Source organism: Netta rufina, assembly GCF_964035555.1.
Source record: "Netta rufina genome assembly, chromosome: 1".
NCBI classification, from domain to species: domain Eukaryota; kingdom Metazoa; phylum Chordata; class Aves; order Anseriformes; family Anatidae; genus Netta; species Netta rufina.
This window is the reverse complement of record NC_140123.1, coordinates 147,371,967-147,390,219: the sequence shown is the minus strand read 5'-3', so window position 1 is coordinate 147,390,219 and position 18,253 is coordinate 147,371,967. Positions and strand designations below refer to the sequence as shown.

Genomic DNA, 18,253 nt, shown 5'->3' with positions numbered 1-18,253 from the left:
CAGAAGACAAATTCTAACTAAATGTGAAGAGTAAGTCTGGCTTGTGTCCCTGTTATGTCTTCTGGGGATTTTCATTGGAGAAGCCACAAAAATTAGTTTATTTGGTTTTTAATTTACTGCTGCTGATGTGTTCCCAAGTAAGTCCAGCACAGAGCACTTGTTGTGGCCTGAACTGCTGCCCAGGTCTTTTCCGTTAATGACAATGATTTCAGTGAGTGTTGGGCCAGGACGTACAAGTGTGGTTTATGATGGCTTTCCTCAGATGATGAGATGCACTCCAGGAAACTTGAAAAAAGGTGGGAGAGGCATAAAAGCTTATCTTGAAAGTCACCATAGAGCTGAGAACACCACATCCAACTAAGCACCTGGGCTCTAGTGTTGCTGCTACTTTTCTTTATAGCTAGCAGTAACTTCTCGTGCTCAACAGAGAGGTCAGATAGCTCTTTAAATTCTTGCTCCTTACATGATGAATGTCATTAAAGGAAATGGTTGGCAGACTTGAACAGTATTGATCAAATATCTCTGATAAGCAAATGTAGCTTGTATTGATTAATCTTATTTTCTTAGAGTGGTGTCACTTCTAGCAAATGGCACAACTTTGTGTTTCTTTTGCCATTTATTAAGAAACTGCCACCTGTTTCTAATTGAACATGCTGGGCCAGCGATCACATTATGTATATATATCTGGGGAGACATCTAAGAAAAAATGTGTTTATAGTTTGTGTGGTATATTCTAATCTGTCAGAGATTTTGACGGTGACAGGGTCAGACAGTGAGGTGAGAAGGAGAGGTTTACAGAAAAGCAGCAAAAAGCTCTGCTTGCAAAAACTACACATAAAAATGCAGTTCATTGATTTTCCTCCTCCTTTTAGATACAGACAGCCCTAAGGCATAAATCTGAGATCGAGCATCACCGCAATAAGATTCGTCTTCGTGCCAAGCGCAAAGGGCACTATGAATTTCCAGTGGTGGATGATGTGGTGGTGGTTGACTCCAAAGAACAGCACAGAATATATCGCAAGGCACAGATGCAGATTGACAAGATCTTGGACCCTGGAGGCAGTGTGCCTACTGTCTTCATAGAACCCAGGAAGAGGTAGGGATTTCAAAGACAGGAAAGTACAATTTCCTTTTAGGTTCAGAGTTCAAACTACCTGTACTTCTGAACTTTCAGAGCTTAAAATCATTTTGATCTTCAGCTGAATTTGAGTTGGCTAGCTGAAAAGATTGGAGTGGTTCTAAACATTTTTGTTTCAGTATGTCAGTATGCTTTGTTTTCAGATTTCTTTTACAAGAAATTACCTTATACACATTCCTTCTAGAAAATTAGGTGTGTTTGTTAGCCTCACAGACCTACCTTCCTGGACTCTTTATTTCCAGAGGAGGTCTTCTCTGGGCTCTGTTTAAGGCTTATGGATAGTGGAACTTTGTTTCCAGAGTGCTGGTACCCTGTGACAGCTTCTACTCTGAAGGAAAGTAGTTTTTTTCCCAGCTCTGTGTGTTCTTCAGCTGGTTTGCTATAGTAGAGTTAACCATAATGTGCCAATCATAGGACCTCGGTGGTAATAGTCTGTTCTGCTACTGCAAGCACATCAGACATTGGTCTGGGAGGTGTGGGGAGGCACTAGGGGAGGCTTAAAAGATAGATGTGGAAAGGAGATGACACTGGAGAGAGTTTGAGTGAGGAGTGGGGATGGTTTGGAAGACAGATGCTATGACAGTGATAGTGGTATTAGGAGAAGCTTGAGAAAAGAGATTTGAGACTAGCTAGTGGGACTGGGATAAAAAGCTGGGAAAAGGAAGAGAGACATGAAACGTGAATGGGCAGAGAAGTTCAACCTTGAGTAGGATGAGAATAAAGTACAAAAATAAATGTGATTACCTTTGTCTTGGTTTTTTTTTTTTTTTTTTTTTTCTCTTTGCCTTTTTGTTTTCTTCATATTAAGCTCTCGTGCAAAACGTTCTCCCAAGCAGCGCCGGCGACATCAGATAAACGGTAGTCCCATTGATGCGGAAAAGGACAGGTTAATCACAACTGATAGTGATGGGACATACAAACGACCTCCAGGAGTCAATAACTCTGCATATATTGTATGTATGTCTCTTGAATGACAGGAGAGTTCTGATCATTGTAATGACATTTGTGACATGGGAAGGTTTTTAGCCTTCTGTCTGTGGTCTGTGTGGCTAATTTCAGATGTGTGTAATTAACATGTAAATCAAAGTGAAACAAGGACTTCACTGGCAATCTGTCAGTACGAGGTAGTGAAATTCTGCCAAATATTCCTTGATGTTGAAGAAGCCAAGAACTAAAACCTTGTTTTCATTAATGCCGCTATTATGAACATGAAAGCGTGTTTGGCATGTTCCACACTAGGTTGAACATAGCTTCACCCTAGTACAATTTGCTAGATGTTATGTATTCGTGTGTTACTGAAAATTTTATCCTTAGCTCTCAGAAACTGAAAGACTTGGTTCTTTTAATGAGAAATTTTATCGCATTTAAAATACGTGAATTAATTATTAATGAAAGAGTAACATGTCTTTGTACTGCAGTAACTTAAAACAATTCCAGTACAATGTCATGAAAATTAATTTTGTTTTCTGTTTTAAAATGGCAGACACTGGAGAATATTTCTTTTCAGTCATATCCATGTCATAAACTGTATTTAGGCATCTTTAACCACTTCTAAGCAGATTTCATTAAGGCTAATGCCAATATTAAGAACCCCTGGACAGTGTTCATCTTGAAAGATAGTTTAATTTTAAGAATTTCACCATTAGCTGCATATACAGTCAAGTGGCTACAATGTTGATTTCTGTGGTTTCCCTCTGTATTCAAACAAGAGTGCGATGATTTTAATGCCAGGCTGCAGCAGAATGAATTATCATCTGAAGCTATTTAATTAAGACTTGTCACACAGTAAGCTCAGCCCCTTTGGCATCTGTAGCGAAACAGTACTCAGAATACTAAGCTCCTGATGAAGCAGAGGCTTTTGCATCTTTATGACTGATTTTGCAGTCGGCATGCAGTGGCAAGAGTGAGCTTTGATAATAGGTCTACTGCTGCAAAGCTTGTTTAATTTCCTGTTACTGATAAACAACAAGCCCATGTGGTAAGATCCCAGGTAGTAATTGCAATGCATGCCTCTGGTATTGCTGCTATGAAGCACTTAGGTGAATCCTGTTCAGGTGATGCACCCAAGTTCAAGTTGCATGCAGCTAACCCCTGCTTAACAGCTCCCTTTGTGTGTTTTTCTAGAGGGCAGTAATTATTTAATATTACTGCAGATGTGGTCAGTTGTAAGCTAAAGACTGAATTAATTTCTTGGAACTGCAAAAAACTGCAGTTTTCAGAGATATTGACAGAGTTGATTGTCTTTTTTCCAGGTGGAGTAAATGCTCACTGTGTGACTTTACAAACGTGCTTGCAAGCTGCATGATTTCTGTTATACCCAAGTAGCTACTGTGCAGAGCATTTCTGCCTTACCTGAGATCAGGGTATTTCAGATCGCATGAATGAAGCATTTGAACAGCTGGTGTCATGTCTGTACGTGCAGAAGCAGGGAGGGTAAGGGACGGATTTTGTTCAGTCCTGGCAGTTGTGCGCTTTATCTCGTTCTGAGTCTGACAAAGGGAATATTGGTCAGACCTAAGGCCTGCGGGGGCTTGGAAGGTGGCTGATGAGATCTCCTGTCTGCCTGCCCCTCACCTTCTTTCTGTTTTCTCCAGTCTGATCCAGATTTGCCTCCTGATCCTCAGACATCATCTTCAGCAGATCTGGGGAAGTTCCCCGGCTTGCCTTCCCACCCAGTCTCCCAGTACGTCCCACCGCAGCCATCCATAGAAGAGGCTCGGCAGACCATGCACTCGTTGCTGGATGACGCCTTTGCCCTGGTGGCTCCCAGCAGCCAAGCGGCCAATTCCACAACCGTCACACCACCTGGGGTCTCTGCAGGACAGCCGGTAAACAACACTCCTGCTCGAGCAGGGAGGGGAACTACTTGCACCCAGTGGGGATCACCTTATGGTCCAACTCGGGCAGTAAACATCCCATTTAATGTGAGTGATGCAATGTGGAAGGCTTTTCTGGGCAGGCAGTTAGCACCAGTTGAGCCGTGATCACTGTTGTTTTGCCCTTTCTGTCAGGGCTTACCACAAATGCGGAATAGTTTCTGGATCCAGGAGAGTTTTGAAATGGCCATCATAATATGGTGATCTTCTGTATTCTTTTTCCCTTTTCCCAACCCAACCACAAGAGAAAATAGGAGTTCTCGTTCTCTAGGATAGTTTTTCTGATCATCTCAGTTATGATCTTAAACAGATCAACTTTGCTATGTCCAAGAGTACTTTTTTTTTTTTTTTAATACATATGCTAGTATGTATTTTGAAAATGAAAAAAGACTGTACTGTTCTTAGATCATGTTTTCCAGCAGGACATCCAAATGTTTTCAGAATGTGAGGGGTAGGGAAGCAGTATTTCTATGTGTAGTTCTTTGTGTTTTGTGGAGCACTGAGACACAGGTAATATTTCAGGTCATCTTGAGTTCCACAACAATTGAGTTTCAAAACCCCAGTGGACTCTTGAGTTTGAGCCCTGTGGTATCGCTGTTGCAGTCTGATGCTCGTTGGAGGTTTAAAACAGTTTGCAAATGCAAAGCTTAGCTTGCTGAAAGTTTTAAGCTAAACAGACGTTGGAGCACTGCTTGATCTGCAGATGAGAAAAAGCATTTCTGAGAGGTTTTTAAGGTACGTAAAGACAGAAGAGACTGCTGTCCCACTGTAACAGTGCTTCCCAGGCCTTCTTAGGCCACAGGGTTTGTAAAACCAAGCTGTTAAGGTTGCAGTCCAATCACACATAAACGCTTAGTGATCTCTGCAATTCATCACTTAAAAGGCTGACAGTGGACTTCCCAGGGTACACATTTTGATTTTAATTCATTTGTTTTCATTCTTCTGACAGAGATATGTGGAATTTGGAATGACTCCGCCAGCAGCACCAGGTCTCCTACCAAGGTAGCTTTTCACTCATGGAATTACCATTTATTATTTTCTTTTCAATTCCTACAGAGTTCTTACTAACACTGTTATATTATTATGCAAAGTACCATATAAATGAGAAGTAACAGGAATCCAGATTCAGCCTGTGTTATTTATTTATGTGGCATGAACAACACATGCATGCTGTGTGGAATCCAACCCTTCATTAAAAAGAAATGTTTTCTAGCCCCTTGGCTGTAAAGGTGTCCTTCCAAATACTGAGTAAACCACTGAGTTTCAGCTTTTAGAGGGCCTGAAACAGTTACTCCAATGCGTGTACATCTCCCAGTACTCTCGCTTTCATCTTATTTCTGTAGCCTCAGGGCAGCACTCACTTGCAAAAGCTTGCAGATGACTAACAGATTTGTTCTATTTTTAACCGAGTTAACAAATTTCAGAGCATGGTGACCCTCACAGCAAAAGCATGCCTTGTAGGTCTATTGCTATAAAATAAGGGGGGAAGAAAAGATTTTCCATCTTCTCCTGGCCTTAGTGTGAGAGAATTGCATAAAGAGAAGAAACAGTTGTCCAAGTCACTGTTCATTCCACGTTTGGTGCCTATGTGCTAACTACACATGAAGTTAGACTCTTGAGTCATGGTTACCTACCGGGGTCACACTTGTCTCAGACTCTTCAAGCTGCTGCAGCCAAGGTGCTAAAAAGGTGGCCTCGTACTGCTCTCTCATTACCTTCTTACAGCTCATCATGTGAGATGAAACACCACTGGTATTTGTGTCACTCATAAGATTTCATCTAAAGTCTTTACTGCCTTGAAAACTTGGCATACTTTAGCTTCAAAATGAATACAAAGAACTTTCCTTTATCCTTTCTTCTGTAACCCTGTTTTGAAAGGACCAACTAGAAAAGGTGTAATCTCTAAGCACATTTTCTCACCTAGGTCTTGGCCAGAGCTGACAGTTTCAATCTTAGTGGAGCATATGTGAAAGGGCATAAAATATAACATGCTGTGCATTTTTTTTTTTAATTTAGGTAACCTTGAGGATTATGAATTTTGTGACTGCCAACACAAAGCGTAACCAAGTGTTTATTGCTGGGGATTTTCTCTTTGTTTGCCTGATACGGATTCAGGGAAAACATGATAATTTAGTTGTGGAAGTGCTGTACTCCATGTTAAAACACCTGAGCAAGTTGGTGTCTTTGAAACATGTTTTATGTTCAAATGTTTGTCAGCCCTTGGTGTAGGACTTCTGTAAGTTACAAACTAATGACATCATTATTTAGATAGTTCAAACACAGGCTTTGCCAGTGTCAGCAGATTAAGTTAACAATCTGCATGCTCATTGATCTTAACAGGAAGAATTCCTTAAAATTTTAATTAAAATAAAAGATTTGCTAAAGCTTGGTCAGTAGAATCATAGAATGATAGGAAGGCCTGGGTTGAAAAGGACATTAAAGATCATCTAGTTTCAACCCCCCTGCTCTGGGCAGGGCTGCCAACTGCTAGAGCAGTCTGCCAAGAGTTGCATCAAGCCTGGCCTTGAATGCCTCCAGGGATGGGGCATCCACAACCTCTTTGGGCAATCTGTTCCAGTGCCTCACCACCCTGTGAGTGAAAAATTTTCTCCTAATTTCTAACCTAAATCTCCCCTGTCCTAGTTTAAAACCATTCTTCTTGTCCTATCACTATCAACACATTTAAGCAAGTGTTGCTCCTCCTGTTTATAGGCTCCCCTCAAGTACTGGAAGGCTGCAATGAGGTCTCCCCAGAGCCTTCTCTTCTCCAAACTCAGCAAGCCCAGCTCCCTCAACCTTTCTGCATAGGAGAGGTGCTCCAGCCATCTGATCGTCTTAGTGGCCCTCCTCTGGACGTGTTCCAAGGGCTCCACATCCTTCTTGTGCTGGGGGCCCCAGGCCTGCACGCAGCACTCCAAGTGGGGTCTCACAAGAGCAAAGTAGAGGGGCACAATCACCGCCCTTCCCCTGCTGGCCACCCCTTTTTTAACGCAGCCCAGGACATAGTTGGCCGTCTGGGCTGCAAGCACACACTGCCAGCTCATGTCCAGCTTCTTGTCCATCAGGACTCCCAAGTCTTTCTCCACAGGGCTGCTCTCAAGTTCTTCTCCCAGTCTATGCAAATACCTGGGATTGCCCCAAATACCTGGGATTGCCGCAGTACAGAAAACATGGAAACATGAAAAACATGGAAAGGGTTCTTCTCAGGGTTGTAGAATGGGGTTTATGCTCAAATTCAGAAAATGATGATGTAAATTGATATAACAGTGTACTAACTTGAGGAACTAAAAATGACCTGCAGTCAGTATGATTAGGAGGCATGTATCAATGTCGTAGTCCATTGGCTTAAATACCCAATGCAAGGAATAATAGTTGGGTAACCTCCTGTTCCCTTCTCTGCACAAATGCAGTCAGCATCTTTAATGGGCTGGAACCAACTTAGGTAAAAAAAAATTAAATGTGAAAGACCTAGGTCACATATCAGCTGTGTATACATAAAGATACAATGAACAGTTTTTTGTTTTTTGTTTTTTTTTACCAGAAAATACCACATAATGCAACAGAGATGCTTAGCTATAGTGGCTTGGTGGTGTAAAATTGATTTGGTGGGCAGCTTCTCCGCAGTTAATTTAATAACTGGAGATTAAACCTTTTTTTTTTTTTTTTTTTTTAATATGCAAAGATAAATTGGAGGCTCGGTCTCAGTCTGGTAATAGGAAGTAGCACTAAAAAGCCTGTATGATACAGATTCAGAGATGTATCCCATTTTGGACTCTTCTGTTGATCTCTGCTTGACTTTAAAGAGTAGCTGTATCTATCTATTAAAAAAATTAAGAAAAGGTAGTGGGTTATTAAACTTACACCTTTCAGCTACAAACCCATCAGCAAGAAAGGATAGGATCTTGTATTCAGAAAAATTGGCACAAAAATAAAACATTTGCAGTAATGCTAAGAAGGTATTTTCTTTAAAGACATCATCAAAAATTGTAATAATTTATCAAGATTCCAACTCTGCATTATAGACATTAAGTGCCAGATGATCACATCCTTTGCTGGTTGCAGTGATTAAAGTAACAGAAGTGACACTGTTAAACATTACCTACCCATTCAGGCATTTATTTTAACGAGCTCACAAGTCTGGCTGAAAATTGTTTCTTCTGGATCCACTGAGTGGACAGTTGGGAATGTATGCACGGGAGGTGGGGAGATTCTGGCAGTTCCACAATGGGATTTCTGCACCTTGAACCCCTTACACGTCCTTCATTTAATACTGCATGCCAAGTAGTTAGAGCTTTATTTTACAATTACTTGTTTTAGTTTATTATGCTCTTACTTGGCTTTATTAGACTATTTATTTTTATCTCAGTCGTCTTTGTTATCTGGTCTTCATACAGAAGTGGTCAGTTTCCAAATAAAGCACAAATCAAGAATAGGTTGAACTAGATGCAGTCATGGAATTTTCCTGTTTAAAAAAAAAAAAAAAAGGCAAAATGGAGGTGTTGAAGAATGGACTAGGTAGCAGTCCATAGCCTAGAACAGCTTCGGTGCTACTGTGCTAAAAGGAATATAAAATTAGGCCCCTGTCCTCGCTTAGTGTAACCTCATGTGCTTGACTTAGTGTGTTTGTCTCACTTGTTTCTTCTATAATCAACCATGAGAGATGGGCTTCTGCAGAAAATGATTTAGTGAACCTAACCTTTTGCTTTGAATATTTGTAATGCCTGTTGAGGAGCACATCCCTTTCCTTAAATCATACCTGCAGTTTAAGAGATTAGCCTTGTAACTAAGCACCTGAAGTTTAGGTGCTCACACCTCCCCCGTAATGAAAGGAATGAATACTCCTTGAAAACTCGGCAGCAATCATTCTTTTAAAACATACCTTCTCCAAGTCAAGGTTAAGGGTATGCTAATAGGAAGCACAGGGAAAGCAGCATTTACATCTCCTTGTCTGTTCTTGTTCTGTGAAGGAATTGTAGGGTTTCTCGAAAATGTTCAGAAAACTTGATGAAATAATAATTGTTCATGAAATACACATGTAATACAGTTTGTATGGTTAGATTTAGACATCAATTTTATGCCCAGCAACTCTTGAGTAAGATTCAGATATGTTGCTACAGTACGCAGCTTCATCACTAGTGGCCTGTTTTTTCTGTGTTAGGTTGCTTGTGTTTTTTTCCCTGAAGATACATTTTTAACCAAGGGGAAAACAAGGTCAGCTTTTTCCTCTGCATTGAGGAGGCTGCAACATGTGAAAAACACTTGCATGAAATTTTTGGTAGGGTTTCTAACTCATTTTCATCTGTGAGGCAGGACATCAAGGAGGAAAAAAATAGTTACTTCAAAGTCATCACAAATAGGTGTTGTATGAGGTATACTCGCCACAACTGTTTTTAATTAAGCAGTTTACTTTTTGTAATCTTGGGTCCTTTCTTTTCCCCAGGCAGAACTTTGGGCCAGGTTTTCTTCAACCTGCGGAGTTAATGCACCCAGACCAGCAGCCACCTGAGGCTCATTATTCCTCCAGAGGAATATACTCAGAGGAAATGCCATCAGTGGCACGACCACGACCAGTTGGAAGCACTGCAGGTACACTTCAGTTGAACATGCACTATAATAGCAAATCCTTCTCCATATCTATTCTTACCCTGAGATCACTATTAAGATACAAGTCTTCTTCAGATATTATACTTGAAATGTGGCCCTTGTCTTCACTGCCAAAAAAAAAAAAAAAGTAGTCACAAACAGAGATTAACTTTACATTACACGTATGTAAGACCTTGCAGAAAAAGGCAGTGCTTTGCCACTTCTTTTTTTAGCGTCTTACAAGCATTGGTAATTTCCTTGGTGCCAAATTATATAATTAATACATCCCAAATAAGCCTACCAATAAATAGTAATTCAATACTTTGCTGCTTCTTTGTTTCTCACTATTCTTCATAGAAATGTATGCATGAAAGCGGTGTCTTTTAGTTTCTGAAGTTATGTGCTGTTGCTGTCCCATATGAAATATGGAACATAATTCAATATTGAGATAATTTCCATAGTGCTTATCAATGCTGTCATGAGTAAAATTCTAACATCATATTGCAATTAAGCAGCAAACACTGATTCTAAGAATAAAATGTTCTATTACCATGCAAATGCCACAGTTAATTTTTTCCCAGATAAATGTTTTTTTCTTGGGGATTTGAAATAGGCTAAAAATACGATAATGTAATCATGAGTCCTAATTTTGATAGTTGCTTTCCTCTCCCTTTAACTGTTAAATGTACGAGAATGACAGAACTGTAGTGACTGTTTAAGTTTAATGATGATGATTTAATTCTCTGATTCATACTATTCTCTGATGTTCATGCATCTTTGGCTTTAAAGTTTAGGAGGAATTCAGATGATTAGTTACTGTCCTTCAGCATGTGTAAATATCAAGCTTCTCAATTAATGATTGTTTTTTGAGGGGAAAATATGAAAGCTAACTAACAATACATCACGTAAATCAGTGGTTTTGTCTTTTCCTCCCTTTTTGTACATGCACACACGCACAGTTATCTGTTATGTATCTGTGGGTTTATTAAATGTTTCATTTCTGTTGTATTTATAAAATAAATTTTGTTTCCCTGTGGGAGGAAATTCAGGAAAAAAGAAAGCTGGCATGCTGTTCCATGTCTCTTACAATTAATGGTGGTGGCTCTCCTTGTATGTGTTTGAAAGCAGTGGGGGGTGGAGGGGAGTTAGAAAGGAGGAGGTTAGCTTTCAGGCTGAAAGGAGATACAGTGTGTTCTGACCTTCTCGTTAGTCAACGACAGCATCGTTTAATATTTAACCATAAAGCAAAGCTGCAAGAACTACACTTTTACATAGTCATGTATTTTATTCTTGTGAGAGATGGAATAGAATGTAGCCTGGAGAGTTAGGGTCTTGCCAGTGTGATGCAAATGTGGTTTATTACGGTAGCAAATATCTTCTCTTTGCTGCTAAGTAATTTACATTAAAACATTGCCAGGGCTTTCAGTAAGTGTTGTTTGAAAAGGGCTGGCATGTTTTTGGAATGCAGTGCAGTCCATGCCTGAGATGCACGTATCTTAACCTCTTCCTTCAGTGCAGTGACAATGAAAAGCATCACACTCAAATGAACTGCACAAAATGCACACAACTTTTCCTTCTTTATTCTATACTGATAGCCTTCTTTCTGCTGATTTTTTTTTTAATTACACAAATGGAGCTCCACTTTCTTCTTGTCTCCTGCTTCCAACAAGGTTTTATGTTGTCATTTTGTCTGCCCTGCAAACTTGACTGTGTATAAAGATGAAAAAACCAATATTTGCTTTTAAGGTTCTCAGATACAGCACCTCACTCAGGTGGGAATTGCTAGCAGGATCGGAGGTCAACAAGTGGAGATCCCCTCAGGCAGAGCAGGGCATGGCCAGCCGGGGGGGCCAGGGTGGCCCCAGTACCGTGGAGAGGATGAATATGCTAGGCGAGATGCAGTGAGTACTGTGTTACACATTTGCATAGTTTCCAAAGTAGTGATATGTTCGGGTATTTTTTTTTTCCTGCATTACTGTTTGGAACTTTTTTCCCCCTGGAATACTTTCAGTTGCTTCTCTGACATTCTTTGCTTTGCTCTTCGAACCCTCGTTAGCTCTTCTAACTTTTGCTTGCTATTCTTTCACATTCGCTTCTCTCTAACTGCTTTCTCTCACTTTACCCTAACCCTTTTTTTTCTTCACTCAAGGCCTTCATTCATTAATTGCAGTTCACCCAGTTCTGCTTCTGAGCACCGGCAGAGGTGGATACTGCTTTCCATTTCCTTCTTTGAAATATGCCTTTGTATTTTGCAATCATTTTAAACAGAAAACATTGAATTAAATTGTCCCAGACTACCCTTCTACTTTGTATTATTATAGTTCTTTTGTCTTCTATATCAGTGCACAACAGCAGGAGTCAGGGCTGTGGAATAAGGCACATACTTGCACGTAACAGTAGAGGTGTTCCTAAACGAATTATTTTCCTACCTCTGTCAGCAGGATGTGGTAAATTAATATGTATTAGTTTATCATTGTGTCCTAGGCAGCCATCGTGATTCCATGTTCTTGGCAGTGCTGCTTCTAGAAGCCGACATTTCTGATTCAACCAAATGTGTGGTGAGGTTGAAGATACTGTGTGGCATTTCCAAGAAAGGTCCAGCTGCCTGCTACCAGTCAGTGTTAGATGTACTTGCATCTTGAAGCGGACTGACCTGCGACAGCTTTACTGTAGTAATCTTGAGAGCAACGCCTTTGTGCCCCTTTTTCTCCCTTCTTATAATTACAATTTTTCTGTTTTCTTCCTTGAGAGAGGAAGCCTTTCTCAGCGTTTTTGCATACTTAAGGCAGTTTGTTTGTTAGATAAGCCCTTAACTTGTAGCTTTCCATACTTAAATAATTACCTTCAGAGTTTGGTTTCCTTCACTTGGACAGAGCTCTAAATTTCTTTCTTCTTTTTGGAAAGGAGAATTTACTTAAAGATTCCTTAAGGTACAGTATTCAACTTGGCAAAACATTCTTAGCAAACAGCTTTCCTGTTCCTTCATTCTGAGCAAAAACATTAGCCTCTGCATTTAGGAAGGATAGATCTGGAGTGATCTTTCTGCCATGAACTTGAAAGGGATCTGCATTTGTGTTCCTGCCATGGCCTTTTTCCTCACAGTATTCTCACCTGTTATTGTACTGTCAACACCTGATTTCCCATTGGAATATGACCTCTCTCTTATGCCACCTGACCCAAAATCACTGTGCAGGTTACCATCAATTCACCTTCATTCTCCCATCTAGAAGGTCTAAGCAACCAAGATGATTTTTGTATTACCTTAGCTAACAGGAAACGCAATATGGAGCAATTGGTCACTTGAGCAGCAGATAGCAAAAATCTAGTCACATCTAATTGGCGACTTGTATTTATTTATACATATATACATGTATGTGCATATATATGTATATTTATACATGAAATTCATTTGAAATTGGCACAGTTCAACTGTTATTATGTGGACATGAACAAATGCACAAAGTGATCTCATAAATCTTCATTCCTTAAGAAGTTAACTAAAAGACTCAAAGATATTTTTGTCTATTATTTTGTACTACTGTTAATTAGATGGAAGTTTTAATACAAAAATATAATTTATAGATGCTATATCAAACAAAATATTATTACATATATAGCATTACATAATACATAAACCTGTATTTATATTCATAAAGAAATGTTTTAAAATTGGACAAAAGTTCTTCTAGCTTTCCTATCCCTAATTTGCTGTACATAGGTTAGGTTTCCAAAGTAACCTCTGTTTTTGGAAGTTCTCAACCTGTTTAATTATGATGTTATATATGAAAACAATATATGCTTCTAGTTTTGGGAGATATTTAAGAAAAATTTTTATAGGCTTAATGTTGTAAAACAGCCACTGTCCTCAGCAGGTATTCTTCCTAATATCTGCTAAGAAGCTATTCTTATGGTGCTTATTCAATACAGTATGAGATAGAAGCTGAATCATGTAGTATATTTTAATGTGAAAGTAACCTGAATGTAGTTTAGTTTGATGTTAAGAGCCATGTGTCAAGGAACATTTGTTTTTAATATTTTTGATATCATCTCTTTTCTATAAACACACAGAGTGCTTGTCAGGTTTGCTAACTAGACTCCACTTATGAATTAGTTTCAGATTTCACTGCCACATGCAGTAATTTTGAACAATCAAGAGACCTATTCATTCCTTTCTAATACTAAAATCTCCTTCCTTTTATAAGAAGTAAGACAGGATGTTACTCGGAAAATCTTCTTTACCTATCATTCTCCTGTTAAAGCTTCTTTTCCTCTTAATCTCTCTTCCCAAATTAACTGTGCAATTGATCAGGACTGCATGAGCTATGCAACAGAGTCAGAATCTATTCTTAGTTCAGTCCTAAGCCAAATGGCTTGGATTTTATTCATTTATATTATGAGAGATGTTAGGCAACATACTCCCATGCATTTTTGTGTTCCCTGCACACTGCTGCTACAGTATTTCTTGGTCCCCCATATCCTTCCAGTCTCAGCTTTATAATCCCTTCATTCCCCTCCCCCTCATCCCCAAATCCTCTTCTAGCTGACCTTGCTGTCTTTTCTTCCCTCCCCATTTAGCTCTCTCTGCTGCTACTTCAGGCTTATCTGCAGAGGTTACTGCTCACTAGATTGTGATAGCTGTGATCTGAACATGCTGCAGCTGGACGCTCCTTGTTGGAAGGGGACTGTGCTGCTTTCCTCTGAGTTGTAGGTTCATTAAGGCATGTTCAAGCAGCCTCAAGTCCTTGGTGTTCAGTGTTTTCATCTGGCTGCCTCTCAACCTTCACAGATACTCAGCAAGAGGAAGCAATTGCTTTAGGGATATCAGCTGGAATTTAGATTTTTCAAAATGTACCTGGTTTGTGTCCATACTGGGAGTCAGTGCAGTAACCTAGCGTACTGTAAATTTATGATTTATTTTAGTGTAAGCAGATTTTTTTCCAGGTAGACAAGCTGATAAACTTAGGATTCTGTTATGTTTCTCTCATGTTTCATTAAAGAATATATGTTACTGAACAAAAACAGAATTAAGCCCTTTCTTCCATTAAACAATAGTTGTCCCTAAACTGGGAAGGTATTTCTCAGATCTGTAGAACTGTGCTGAGTGTAGAAAAATCCAGTCTTTCTAACTAGAACCATTTTTGCCTTTTGTTGCTTCTCCTGTTGACCGTGTTTTCCTGGGCACAGGTCACTTACATGGTCCTTAAAAGTGTACACTCTGGACAGGCAAGCCAGACAGAGAATGGGAAGGTGAAAGTAGAAGCATCCCTATTTTATAGATGGTACAAAGGAATTGCAACCAGAAGATGGTGATTTGCCTATTGTCTTCTAGGAAGCTGATGGAAAGGCAAGGAAAGAGAAGCCAACTCGTTGACTTCCAGTTCTGTGTTTTTCCCCAACTCCTTCCATTTCAGTTTCTAAACATAACAGACATAGAAGGGAGTCAGACTTTTTAATGGATGTTCAAAGAGATTTTAAAAATCCCTGAACTTGAGGCAGTCCAGCAAATTTGTGTATGCTTGTTGTTTGTGCTCCATAAGAAGAATCACTCATTCATACAACAAAAGAACAGTGGCAGCAGACAGAAGCATCTCCATGCTGCTTTCCCTCTGTTCTTTGCCTTTTTGCTTTCTTGTCTTTTCTGGGATTATCATATTTACTCAGAAAGTACAATAACGGTTTCTACCTTTTTCCAGACGCATATGCATGGACACCAAGAATATTCCTCCTCACCAGTATTCCAGATGCCGAGGACTTCAGCCAGGCAGCCTTCGGCACCCCCTGCTCAGCTTCCGCACAACAGCCTTCAGGGCCAGGGCCTTTGCTACACCACCAGTTCCACTGAGGACCTCCAGCCAGGTCACTCTTCAGCCTCTCTTATAAAAGCAATTAGAGAAGAACTTCTACGACTTTCTCAGAAACAGACAACAGTGCAGAACTTCCATAGTTGATTTAGCATTCCTTTGCAAATCTGTCAGGTATCTGCTTCCTATGGAAGCAAAGACTTAAAGGAAATCACCAATGTTGTTCTCTCAAAAGAATGGACTTTCACAGCTCTTTAAACAACACTCCGGAAAAAAGAAAAGGCAGCAAAATGAGAAGAGTGTAGGAGAGACAGGGGACAAACGGGGAAAATCATCAGTGTCATCGCAAGCAATGTTAATTAGTCTGCTGTTACTATGGTGCTCCTCTTCTCTTCCTACCCTCATTCAGTCTAACGAATAAATAAAAACTTAGGTCAAGAAGTCAATACTCCAGCAACAGAAAAATCCCAGGAACAAACTCCAAGTGTAGTAACTCCTTCTTCTAAGGAAGAAGGCAAAGGTTTGCATGAACTGAAATGACATTTTGCAACAGAGTACAAGTATTCTGATCTCTCCAGTGCTTATGGGGAACTGGTTTGTGTTGCTGTTCTTCAAGATTACAAACTGTATCAGCTCTAGGGTGTTGAAGGTGTAATCCCACATAAGAATCCCTTTGATTGTCAGTAACAATAGGACTGTTTAGAATAAAAGGCTTTATGAGCTACTTGTAACAAACTGGAACAATAATTGTTATAGCTCTAACCTTCCGAATGGAGCTACCCTCTGCACTCTTCCTTGTTTTCCTTCTGGTGCTGAAGCTTCAAGTGTTCCTTCATCTTCAATGTTTGCGAAGTGAAACATTGGCCTTGTATAACTACAACAATATCCATAGACTTATTCAGGCTGGAAAAACAAAGCAAAGCATCCAAACAGAAAGGGCTTGGCATTTAATTTGTTCTAAAAATCATTTTAAAATATTCAGCCACGGTTAAATTTGGGGAAATGTGTGTTTAAAATTTATATATTTACATACTATATGCTCTTGTAAGACCGGCGATAAATTATTGCCACTCTGTAGTTTGCTTTGTGGACGGAAATCAATCCAGCCTGACTGGTACAGGGTCACCAGCATTGTTTTAAATTGATGTCCTAAATCATTGCTTATGTTTGGATCTGAATAATTTTAGTGAAAGTCAGTGACAGTTTAGAGCATTAACATAGGCTTAGAGTTGCAGTTTGGAGACAGTTTCTATATTTATACTTGTTCCCACTGTCCCTTTGGACAAAGGGTAAGCATTATCCCCATGGTAAAAAATGGTACGTGCCATGGAACTGTTTGTCGCTGTTTTTTCCAGAGTTTTAATTTAATATTAGCTATGAATTTACTAATATTTGGCCATTGCATAACTGTAACTGACATAATACATATGAAGATTTTACTTACGTCGTGATTTGTTGGAGTGTTTTTATTTTCAGATCAGACTGTATTAAGCTAACAAACTGGCACTGAGATGGAGTGGGAGCTCAGTGTTTGTGAGGCTTGGGAGCCTTGCCCTAGAAAAATGAAAAGCAGAACTACTTGGTGCTACAACATGGGCATTTCAAACACTGTAGAAGATGGTAGTAGCCAAGGAGATCACAGGGCAGTTGACCAGGTTAGGCCTTAATGGCATAGAAATAGCATTGGTAAGATACAGGTATGTAATGCTCTTTTATTACGGTGTTCTTTGGCTACCAAATCAGTTCCTGGTTCCAGTGCACAGTTCAGTAGCTGCAACAAGACTAGCTCAGACTGAAATGAAAACAGGTAGGAGGATGCCATGGAAGAACCCTATGTACTTTGTTCATTAACACATACATAATGTCATTCGTTGCCAAAGTCAAGACTAGGAAGCAACTGGCTGCTAACTGACGTGATAAAAACAATGGCATGTTGCTTCCTTTCTTTATTAGGAAACTAAGATATTTTTCTGTTTACCTATGATTGTCAGAAGGCAGTATGAAATTGTTTGAGGAACTTAATGTAGCAAAGCAGTCTAAATCCATTTCCAGTTCACTGGTCAATACTTAGTCCTCATGGGCACTGGTTGAGGTTTGGATGGAGTCAGAACACCTGCATGGTTGTGAACAGCACTATTTACAGGTCATTCTGTTTTGAATTTTTTTAAGCCTTTTGTGTAATAATCAGTTCTAGCGTAAAAATAAAGAAACAGTTGTTTTCTGCCAAATTCGTACATGTGAATGTTGCTGACATTTCTGAAAAATGTTGGGTTTTGCAAAATGAAGACTGTATCAGGCAATGTTAATCTCTGGAAACGCTGAAGACTGTTCCTAAGTGTTCCCATTAAAACCATCTCCTTCATAGCCCAGATCCTTCTCCAGCTTGATTCTGCAGTGAAGTCAGAGGCCAGTGCTTATAACATTAGCATACTGTGACTTCATCCCAAGAAAACATGAGTTTCTAGAAAGCAAGTTCATTGGCTGACTCAAAGGAATTTGTAATCCTTTGAAAGATAAAGGTACTTAGGCTATTTCTAATTCACTTCTGCTAGTGATGGTGATGCTATTATAGTATTTCCATCTTCTTTTGTGTTGGGAAGAGCATAGTTTTTCTTTTCAGTCCCAAATCTTACAAAGAACACGTACAAGACATTTAGATAAACGTGGCTTTTACTGATGCAAAAATCCTACTTTAAAACCTTACAGTTTCACAGAGAAGACAGTAATATGGAGGTTGGAATACAACATTTGTTTCTGCATGAAAATAATCCATGAGTGTCTCAAATTCTAACAATCTGATTAATGTTTTTTCATTAGTGCCATATGTTCCCTACTCTGCTCTGGTGCAGCCTCTC

General features: G+C 39.6%; 1 protein-coding gene across 2 annotated transcripts in view; it reads left to right on the top strand.

The window, feature by feature from the left end:
- Positions 1–17,616, top strand: part of KIAA1549 — a 138,795-nt gene extending 121,179 nt beyond the window's left edge. The window contains exons 14-20 of one of the 2 annotated variants that reach the window (XM_084295904.1): positions 873–1,096; positions 1,947–2,091; positions 3,733–3,966; positions 4,964–5,016; positions 9,455–9,600; positions 11,344–11,498; positions 15,291–17,616. In XM_084295904.1, the coding sequence (XP_084152030.1) occupies positions 873–1,096; positions 1,947–2,091; positions 3,733–3,966; positions 4,964–5,016; positions 9,455–9,600; positions 11,344–11,498; positions 15,291–15,545 (1,212 nt within the window). In that variant the 3' untranslated portion in view covers positions 15,546–17,616. Of the gene's footprint in view, positions 1–872; positions 1,097–1,946; positions 2,096–3,732; positions 3,967–4,963; positions 5,017–9,454; positions 9,601–11,343; positions 11,499–15,290 lie in introns of those variants that run through there. The other variant, XM_084295905.1, reaches the window with a different exon arrangement.
- The last annotated feature ends 637 nt before the right edge of the window (positions 17,617–18,253 follow it).